The following is an 11,381-nucleotide window of genomic DNA, read 5'->3' on the forward strand; positions in this document are numbered from 1 at the left end:
ATATCTGTCTCTAAAGATTTTCTTTCTGGTTCGCAAATTTCTAAGGCCTCACAATCTATTTAAATGCATTCAATAGAAGTAGTTTGCTATACTGATACAAAGAACTAACTGATTTACATTACAAGTACAAGTTGAATTTCAACATATATTTTGGAAAATAAATATTAGGTTAATGATGCTTTAAGCAACCAAACCACTCCTAACTCAATAGTCATTACAATATTAATTTCATAAAATTAATAAAGAATGCATTACACATTTTTGTTTACAAAAAAAGGCTTTTAATTGAAGGCTTTTTTTATTCTGTGTTGTATGATTTGAAACAAATTTAGCCAAAATTGCATTTGATGAAATGAATTTATAAAACAATTCACAACAAAATACTGCATGTTTTATTTTATTTTTTTTTATTTTTTTATTTGCTGTCATAATTTCTTCAAGTTAAACCAAACTTTTATTTTGCCAAGAAGACTATGGAGTTGCAATGGATTCTGACATTTTTATGACTTAACGCAAATGTATCACCAAAAAAGTTGCATTTATGAAACTAATTCATAAAAATAAAAAATACTTTACCAAAGGAAAAAAATAAAAAAATAAAAATTATATATATATATTATATATATAGTGGTCAAATAAAGCAACTATAATATATTACTCATAATTTCTTCATGTTAAACCAAACTTCTATTTTGACAATTTGTCATGAGATCCTTTGATTTGCAATATGTATTAGAGGACAGTTTATATATACAAATTTATCATCAAAACTGTGTCTAATGAAATTCATTCATAAACTTTAACAACTTAATAATTCTTTTAAAATTTAAAATTTTAAAATTTTTAAATTAAAATAAAACACAATATTACAGTATACTATCTTACAAATAAAAACACTGATGAAAAAAGTACTGGCCAGAACAGTACGGAGTTAGCAGACCCATTTAAACCCCACACAAGTCCCGCATCTCTTCCTTACTACAGCCTGACCCTCCTCCAGGGGAAAAAATCATTGCTATGCCAATCAGGTCTCACATCAACCACCAAGACTGTCTGTGTGAGGCACCACGCTGCCCAAGAGGGAATCTTACTTTTTTTCTGGTCTCCTCACCCTCTCCTCAATCTGACCGAAGTATAAATCTTCATATTGTACCACGTACCAGGGAGAAAATTCCTGAACTATTCGGTCAGCAAACCTTGGAGACGTACTGAATGAGGAGATGAGAAAGAAGCCCAGGGGAATCCCTGCCTTCACTGGGAAAGGTCAAGACTGGCATTAACAGCAGAGGTAGATGGGAAAGGAATATAAATGCCTCTGGGAAGGATCATTACTTGGAGGACAGCACTTTCCAAGCGGGTTGATAACAAACATGTTTTATTTATGGCACCCTAAACAAGTATCCGCTAAGCAGGGATCAACAGTTCAAGCATTTCGCACACATTTGCAACTAAAAATAGATGTATGCAAACTATAAAATGTATTTAGGATACATGTGTGAATAAAAAGTAGGCTTTTTCCAAAATTGAGATATTGCATAATAGAGTGCTATTTTTATATTTATATTTTAAATTAGGTTTATTTTCATATTTTCTGTTTTAATTTTAATTTTAAAGTATTCTGCTTTTTCTTTTTAATACGACTGTATATTTGTGCCGTTGCAACTATCTGAAATAAATTAAGTTTACATTTTTATATTTTTAGTTAACATTTATTTTAGTTCAAGTAACACATTTTTTTTTAATTGGTATTAATTTTAGCTAAACATCATAACCAAATGATTATTAAACTTCAAATGGCAATGCCTTAATAAAATAAATGTGAACGGCATACATTGCAAAGTAAAAATGCAGCACTGTTGGACGTTATGGTCGCAGATTCACATCAGTTGGCAATTAATGAATAACATGCATTTATGCCAGGCAATTGCTTATATACTACTGTTAATGCATTATGTCCGTTTACTTTGTGGTGGAAAACCAGGGGATTGCCTGCCTTCGCTGGGAAAGGTCAAGACTGGCATTAGAAGCAGAGGTAGATGGGAAAGGAAAGTGTTTATTTCGTAATATGTTTTAGAAGGCTGTAAGAATGTATATTTTCCTCCTCATCTGTTGGAAGGAGCAGGTGAATGTAGCAAAGACATTTCAAAATAAGAGTCTGAGTATTTCAGGCTTGTCTATAATTAAAAGTCCTGCATTATGCATTAAAAAAAAATCAGTTTACACAATAAACCCCATCTGGCACTTAATTCAACATTTAAAATATAAACAGTTCCATAATGATTAAATAAATAAAGTATGATGTATAAATATCCAGAAACTTAAATGTTTCCTAGTTACCATGTATTATTGTAAAATAATACACTTTTCCTAAAGTTCCCTAAATTGTCCCTAAAGTTCTTTATAAGCTCTTAAATTTTTCAAATTAGAAGTGTCAAGCCATGCACTGTGCTTAACTTTAACACTTCATGCACTGGATCATGTGGGGATATCAAATTCTTTTATAGGATGCATGTGTAAAAAGCTTTTTTCCACTAACGTGAGTTTGGGTTCGCGGCCCTCACAGGTGTACTGCCAACAGATGAGCCCAATAAGATCGTGGACCCGAGCGTTGGCCATCGTGACCACCATCATGGGGTGAAGCTTTTCTTGGGTCGACTGCATTGAGAGGTAGACGTCAATTTTTTTGGTTGCCGTTGTACCAACATGGCCCTGAAACAGAAAAGTTAAGGAAACATTTCTACAAGCAATTAAATTAAGCCTTGATGCTTACGCAGTAGAAATGGGTTTGAATCTGGTTTGTGTCAGGTACTAACTTCATTAATGATCTTGATCAGATATATGTTTATTCAGATAAATAAAAAAATAAAAAAGTGGACTTTTTGCATTTCAGACAATTTTACATCACAGAAAAACATGTGAGTGTAAAAACATGAATCTAAAGAGCCAAAGGGGGGATACAGAAAGTGATAAAGACAGCTGTAAGTGATGCACAATGACAAACTACACTTAAATCTCGAAGATTGTCAAAAATGAAAACGTCAAGTCTTTCTCTTTTCTGTGAAGGTGTTATAGCCTGGAGCTGATCCACATGCAAGGAGACAGGAGGGAAACCTGCATGACACCAGGCGTTTCTGTTCTGCGTTTAAGAAAGAGCTTCCTTAAAGGGTGATGAAAACACTCTGTAAGCCATTTCACAAATGCTTTCAGATTGTTTTGAATAAATTCGGCCATTCACTTAAAGCTTCACATATTTTTCAACAATGTCTGTTAACGGTGAGGTCTGAAAATTCAGTATGGATGTGATTCCTTAACCATGTTAATTGTTTTAATCATGCAAGAGAAGAAGCGTTCAGCACTGCATGACCACCAGTTAATAATAATCAGGGTTATTATAGTTAATTAAAATGGAAACAATAACCATATTAAAAAAAAAAGTAATAATATATAAATCGTAAAAATACAAAAAAAAAGTATATATATTTTAAAAAAAAATACTTGCACAAAAAAAAATCTAAAAATGAAATACAAATAAATAAAAACTGTACAGACATAAACAAAAACATACAACAAAATGACTATAAACTAACTAAAAATGGAATATATACACTGTATATATTTATTTTTATATATATATATAATATGTATGTGTATATATATATATATATATATATATATATATATATATATATATATATATATATATATATATATACACACACACACACATACATATATATATATATATATATATATATATATATAGATATATATATATATATATATATATATATATATATATATATATATATATATATATATACACATATATATATACACATATATATATATATATATACACATACATATTATATATATGTATATATATATATATATATATATATATATATATATATATATATATATATATACAGTATAAAATATTATTTTAGCTAACTAGCCAAATTATGTAGCACAAATGAAGGCAGATGGATGCTTGTATTTTATTTCTTTACAATAAGGGACGGGGACACTTATTAAGAAAGCCAAAGATCTCATGTTGACTTTGATAAACCTCAGTATTTAAAGAAATCCAGCATGTAATTTCAGAGGAAAAGTGCTTAGTGTAGACACAAAAGCACTCACCTTGCCATCAAATTTGGAGTACTCATTGAAGGGGTTGTTGAGCTGCTGAGGACACTGTTCTAGCCGCAGCGAGAGTGTGGATTTACTGCCTGTGCTCCTGGGCCTGTCCTTAAAGTCCTTCTTTTCAAAAAGCGAGCTCAAGTCGTCTGCTACAAAAATCCAGAGAGGGGAACAACATACTCAGAGGAGAAGAAATAAAGAGCCGAAAATGAAAGCAAACTTCTCTTTTGAGCACGGCTACTTTACCTGATTGTGACGAGCTTCTCTCTTTCCACTGGATGTTTTTGCACTTGATCTGGTTCTGTCTTTCTTTCCTCAATCGCTCCAATCTTTGAGCTTTAAATGAAAAGACTTTCATCTGTTAACATTGTCAGTGGTGTGACCCCATTACACTTCAAAGTGGTCAATGAAAAAGATTTCATGCATATTATAACTGCGATTAACCAATATAAAGGGCTGAATTCACCTGATGAACAAATTATGTGAAGATACATTTTTATTAAAAATACAGGTTATTATTAGACTGATTATTTAAATATTTAATCACCTGTCATCTAACAAATCAATGTCAAACTTGATCCACTATTAAACTAATCTTGTTTTTTTTCGCCAATATACAGCCCCCCCCCCCCCCCCCCCCCCAAAAAAAAAAGAAGTGTTTTGATGAATCTCACAAACAAATGATCAGGTATATTTTACTTGAAGAAAATTGTGACATTATTTTCAAGACAATAAAACATTTCCCACTCAAAACAAACTCATTCTCATTACTGCAATTAAGAAAAGCTGCTAAACTTTTTTTTTTTATATTATTATTATTAAAATCAGCATGAATTCAATGTAAATAGAAGCAAATACCACATTGATGTATACTCAAACTATTTCCCCGTTACAGTAATGAGAATTTTTTAATGTCATGAAAATGTCACAAAGGAAAAAATGAAAATGAATGGAATTTAAAACACTCTATATTGCGACTTTTACGAACATTCCAGAATGTCTACACCGAAGGACAAGACGTTTTCCATTTACTTCATGAGGTCTACAGCTGATATACATAGTACTTTATTTTCCAAACACTAAAAAATGCATTTTAAACTATATGCATGTATGCAGTACGTAGACTATAAAAGATTGGTGTCAAGTTGCATATATGCATATAGTTCAGTATGCATTTTATGTGTCTGGAACATATTTAAACTAGTCCAATTTGTACACTTAAAACAATCGTCCAGAGAGCACTTGGCTGGTATTTTGGGGTGTACAAATATGCAGCACTTGAAGTGTGTATGCAAATGAAAGCCCCTTTAATTGCAGGGCAATTGTTTCTCTTAAAGGGTTTTTCTCTTATGCTCAATTCAAAAGTGTTTTTTGTTGTTTTTGGAACTTTAACCCCAGGGACCTTACACATGAAATTTTTTTTTTTTTTTTTTTTTTTTTTTGTGCATGATATGGTAACCACAAAGCATATTTTTTTTTACTCGATTTGCAAATACGCGAAGGCAAATACTTCGCCATGCTGCAATTCAATAATGCAACATTTGACATCTGAAGTACCTCATACATAGATCTTTTCTATTTCACAATGTATATGTTAGAATATTGCTTGCCTGACAGGAGTTTTGAAGTTTTACAATATTGAACACTTAAATTTTTTTTTTTTTTTAATTAATATTATCTGTGTTTAACTTTTGTTGCATCAAAAGTGATTTTATATACATAAAAATTATATCAAATAAAACTAAAGTGTTTATTGTTTTCAAATACCTTTGGTGAAAATGAAAGGTCAAAACGTGGATGAAATGTTCCATTAAACAACATACTTATTCTGACAAAAAGTGATCGGTCTTAATGTATTTCAATTTATATTTTAAATTATACTGTGTTTTCTAAATTGTATTATATTTTTTTACCTCTAAAGATGCAAATTAGTACCTTAAAGATACCTGTTACTACCCAAAATGTACATATTATCCACATATACCCAGAGACAGCTTTTGTATAATTCTAAGGGTCTGTGGGACCTAGTTGGATTTCAACCCCATTAAAAAAAAACAGCAACAACTATTTCAACCAATTAAAGTCATGACATGATTATAAAAAAAAATTGTATATCCAATTAAAGAATGTCTTTTTGAGATTACAGAATGAATAGCTGAAATTCAAACTGAATTTGATTCACAGATAAGATTCATCAGATTCATATTGATATTTTCAGCACTGTTTCCTGTCCTGAACACTTGCTTACCAGCAGGCTCAGGTCTCACGAAACTGTCTTGTCGTCCTGGGCACAAGTTGTTCAGATGGTACATAATAGAGAAATATTTCAAAGATCCCCCTCCCCAACAAAAGCATCCCAAAAAGCGCTAAGCCACATCCACTTCATCAAAGTTACACAGCTAGAGTGCTAGTGATTATCAATCCCTAGCCCAGGATTAATGTGCATTTATTTCAACAGCTGCCATGACAAAACACACTGACTGAAACTGAACGACTCCAGGAACAAACCTCAGTCTTTTTTACACAGACTAAAAACGGTTTGAACAAGCATAATATAATTAGAGCCTCACATAATTATGGCTAATTCTGCATTCATAATTGTGAAATTGTTCCCTTAACAAAACAGAGCAAGTATAACTCAACTGTAATGTGAGAAACTGACGAAAAAGGTTTGCTTTGACTTATTCTTTAATTAAATTCAAAGAGTAATTTGACAAAGATATTTCAATATAAAACATTGGGTGTTTGCTGCTTTCTACTGTAAAAAAAATATTCTCTGATATTCTCTGTAATAATAGTGCAATATCAAGACACTAAAACTAACTTTTTGAACAGGATTAATACTGAAAAACAAGGAAGATTTAGATTTGTTTAAATAAAGCATCAGATAAGCTTAAGACAAAAGATCAAATTTTAGCACTGGAAAGAGGTTTGCAAAGGCAAGATCATCTAGAGTACAAATCAATTTCAGTCAGTTTCCATTCCCAGCCAACAAGCAGAATCAGATTAACCCTTGATCAAAGAAAAGGAAAATCAGATAATAAAATAACAAATTCCCCCAAAGAAACATTTCATTTAAAATGGTACCACTTGAGATTTTTAGCAATTTCCTTTTCATTTGAGTAAACATTTATTGAGCCCCAATAAAATCATTCTTCCTGCTCAGTTCTGAGTGGCTGGTACAGTAAAGACTACAGGAAAGCTTTAAGGGAAAGACGAAGCAGCAAAAATATAGAGTGTTTAAGTCCAGCCTAACTTTCTGCTTTGTTTTGCTCCAAGGTTTCAGCCTATTGATAATCAGTAAGTAAGAAACAGTAAAGAAACAAACGATTCTGGCTCCGATTCAGATTCCACTTAAAGATTCTGGTTCCTAGAGGATTGCTTTAACGGTTTTCTGAATAATCACTATTTAAGAAGCAATTCTTTCAATTGCAATCAGAGAGAAAGAGAAGAATTCATGGGCCGACATCACAGAGCAAACTAAAGCAGAAGCGTGCAAGGTTAAGTTTAGGCCGACATCCCTTTAGCACACTTTTCAACACTGTGCATGTTTGATATTATCGATTAGTAAACTCGTAGTGACCAATAAGCATTTTTTCACACTGAAAAACTGACAAGCCATTGTCTTGCTCATATCCGATCCTTCTGCAAAATGCAAAGCCACATACTGATAATGCTGAGAGCGCAGGATAAGCATGAGCACTCTTGAAGAAATAGTTCATCCAAAACTGCAGTGAATTGGTGCCGTCAGAATGAGAGCCCAAATAGCTATAATTCACAAGTAATCCACAACTCTGTCTCCAGTCCATCAGTTAACATCTTGTGAAGCCAAATGCTGTGTATTTGTAAAAAGTAAATACATTAAGGCATTTTAACTATCTGACAAACTGTTGCTTCTGGCCAAATATTTAGTCCATAGTCCATAATACATAATAATAACTGCTCTAGTGAAAAAGTCCACTAATTTCAAAATACACCAACATATTTGTTTAGTGTGTTCCTTAACTATTTTTTGCTTGAAAATGATGCTTCATCTTTACACATATTTCTTTTGTTTCATATATGATTACTTTTTTACTGGAGGAAGCTAATAATAGATGTTTTTTTTTTTTTTTTTTTTTTTAGCCATATTTTTATTTGATCCTATTATAACTGGAAGCAATGGTTTGAAGTTAAAGATGTCTTTATGATGGATTTGTATCTTACACACACAGTTTGTCACTTCCAAAGACCTATACTGATGGACTAGAGTAGTGTGGATTACTTGTGAATTATTGTGATGTTTTTATCAGCAGTTTGGACTCTCATTCTGACGGCACCCATTCACTGCAGAGCATCCATTGATGAGCAAGTGATATAATGCTACATTTCTCCAAAATCTGATGAAGAATCAAACTCGTATAAGCCTACATTTTGGGTGGCTTGAGGTTGAGAAAGTTTCCATTTTTGGGTGAACTATTCCTTTAAGTTGTTCTGAGAGACACAATACTGGAATCTCTAACTTCAATACAATGCCTTGAATAAAATAAATAGTCGATACCATTTTTGATAATAAACGGACAAATTGCCACAAAAATAAGGGAATAAAATTGGGCAGTGATTTATCAATACTTGAAAGAGTTAAATCTTAAAGAGTTAAACTGTTGATTTGGTGAAAAGCTACAGGGAAGCTTTTCAAGTTTCTGTGACAGCAGGTTAACAAACGGTTCTCATTCCAAATCTAGCTGAAAGCTGTAATAAAACAAAATTTTCGGAATTTACACAAACGTAAAAATAAAGCCTAACTGGGCCATATTTGCGTTTCTAATCCCATTTAACAATCTTAAATTCTAGTGTGAGAAGGTTTAGGGCGTTTCGTCTTTACCTGTACCAACCACATCGGTAAGCTGGATTCAGGGCCCCAAAAGCAGCCAATTCTGAGATTCAGACAGCTACTTGCCTGTGTTGGAGCGCCGTCGGATGCCAAAGTCCCAGCTGGAGGTGATGTCGACAGACTGAGAGAGATCGCAGGTCTGGCCGTCTCCTCCACTGCTGCCGTCCCCAAACGAACCCCCGGACGAGCCTCCACCAGCGGACGCCACAGACAAATGGCACTTCTCCAGATCCACGTCGTGGTCGATCAGGACCATCTCGCACATCCCGGTGTCATCGCTGGTCACATGCGACTGCCGGATGTGGGCCAGGATGATGGCAGGGTTATCGAGGAAAGCCATTCTGAGCACCAGCCCCTCGCCCCTCACCCCTCGGTCGCTCTCCGGTTCTCCGTCCGGATGTGCCGACCCTCAGTCGGAGTTAGAGGCTGAAGATTCCTCAGCGATGCAGCGTCTTCTTTTCTTTCTTTTTGGGGTTATTTTCTCCTCTCCATGGTTGGACATGGATGCCTGCCTGAAGGGTAACACAGACTAGATGTTTATCCATTAAGCCACAATATATTGCGCAATATATATTCACCCTATTAAAGCCTACTGTATTATATGCTTGTTATGCAAGTTTCTACATGATCAAATCTTTGCATTGTATGACATTTTTAGTAATTAAATGTATTTTAGTCTAATTGTAAAAACATCTACCTGCATCCTGTGGTTCAAGTCTTTTTGTTGTGAAATCTTTACTGACTTTTATAAAGGAAATGCAAATATAACATTTATTACATTTATTTACTGAAGTAACTGAAGTTTACTTGATTACCCATACATTGATTTTTAGAAAACACATGATCATCAGGCTTTTTTAATCGTTGGTCTCTCAATCATTACTGTATTGCATTGCACGTTTTGAAACTACAGACCTTTGATCATAAAATTAAGTATTTAAATAGCACATATTCAGTTATATTGTTAAACAGTTCTGTCTGATTTACAAGCTATCAGAATTACTTTTTTTTTTTGGCCACATAAATGACAACGTCTGCAACAAATTGCACAATTCTGCTCAATACACTGTGCAAAACAAAAAGGTTTTCACTAGACTGTTCCATTTTAAAGCATATTATTTCACGTGTCAGGCTTTACATGAGTGAATAGAAATATGAATTTAAAAAAAAAAAAGTAAGCTAACATCTAACATCAAATGAAATCATTCACTAAACAAGTCTAATGATGAAAACCACGCGGGACACACAGGTGTAATGGATAAACCAGTCTTCCAGGCTCTATTATATTGCTCTTATGAGGATGTTGGTGGTGTAAACACACAGTAAAGAAACACACAACTGGTAAGTTACTAAACCATACACTAGCTTTCATGAAACCCAAACAACAACCTTCTTAACTCGATTAGGACATAAGCACGTACACCCACACCACACGTTAAAACGTTTCAAAAAATATTGATTTGTAAACAAAATGACAAGTGGTGATGCTAAAATGCTAGTTAGCCAGCAAGCTAAAAGTTTCTGATCAATAAACACATTAAGCGAGTCCGTTTCGAGGGCGAGCTGGTCACAAATGTACTCTGGTTGCTGTCTGAAATGAATAAGATTACATTTGAATAATTATTTGGATGAAACACATGTAAGTAAGAGCTGAGTGCACGCGCTGGCCAGGCCCTGCTAAAGCTCGTGCTAATCTGCTCGATGAGCTTCAAACATCAGCGCATCATTACCTTCATTCATGCCTATAACAGCGGCTCAGACCATCACAGACGCGCCACACCGTCCGAGCGAGGGACTGACTGTACTGTCTCATCTCATAATTATGGAGATATAGTCCCAAAAACAGATTAAACGTGTCTGTTTACTCTGTTGTTCCTGTATTGGTGGTCCAGTGAGCTACTTCCTGCGGGTTTACCCCTCGTACCGGAAGTACTGCTCTGGGAAACGCCCTCTAGAACGAGCGATGGACAAGACATGCGGCCAATCAAGACTCAGAGAATGTTATCAACAAGTAAAGCAGATAGACAGACCGCGAGATGATTTAATTTAATTTAATTTAATTTAATTTAATTTAATTTAATTTAATTTAATTTAATTTAATTTAATTAAAAAAAAATTACCTTGTTCCTTTAAAATTTCTCTTTACTTCTTTATTTATATAATTTATTTCATCAAGTAGCATGTACAAACTTCACATTATACAATATCTACAATTAATAACTTTGCTTTGTAAGTATAACAAAGACTATCAATAAGAAATAATGGACAGAGCTAACATTCAAGACTAAACCATGCATCAGGTTTGTAACAGTTCACAAAAATCCTACACAACTTGATCTTATAATTCAAACATTTTGCATAGCTT

General features: G+C 33.5%; 1 protein-coding gene across 2 annotated transcripts in view; it reads right to left on the reverse strand.

Moving 5' to 3' along the window:
• The window catches only part of LOC127958052 (target of rapamycin complex 2 subunit MAPKAP1), a 33,665-nt gene extending 22,725 nt beyond the window's left edge, over positions 1–10,940 (reverse strand). The window contains exons 1-6 of one of the 2 annotated variants that reach the window (XM_052556833.1): positions 10,747–10,940; positions 9,083–9,528; positions 6,392–6,427; positions 4,390–4,479; positions 4,144–4,292; positions 2,537–2,709 (exon numbers count right to left, since the gene is read on the reverse strand). In XM_052556833.1, coding sequence (XP_052412793.1) covers positions 2,537–2,709; positions 4,144–4,292; positions 4,390–4,479; positions 6,392–6,427; positions 9,083–9,356 — 722 coding nt within the window. In that variant the 5' untranslated portion in view covers positions 9,357–9,528; positions 10,747–10,940. The remainder of the gene's footprint in view (positions 1–2,536; positions 2,710–4,143; positions 4,293–4,389; positions 4,480–6,391; positions 6,428–9,082; positions 9,529–10,746) is intronic. The other variant, XM_052556834.1, reaches the window with a different exon arrangement.
• Positions 10,941–11,381: the final 441 nt, after the last annotated feature.

The sequence above is a fragment of the Carassius gibelio genome, chromosome B5 (assembly GCF_023724105.1).
Source record: "Carassius gibelio isolate Cgi1373 ecotype wild population from Czech Republic chromosome B5, carGib1.2-hapl.c, whole genome shotgun sequence".
NCBI lineage: Eukaryota > Metazoa > Chordata > Actinopteri > Cypriniformes > Cyprinidae > Carassius > Carassius gibelio.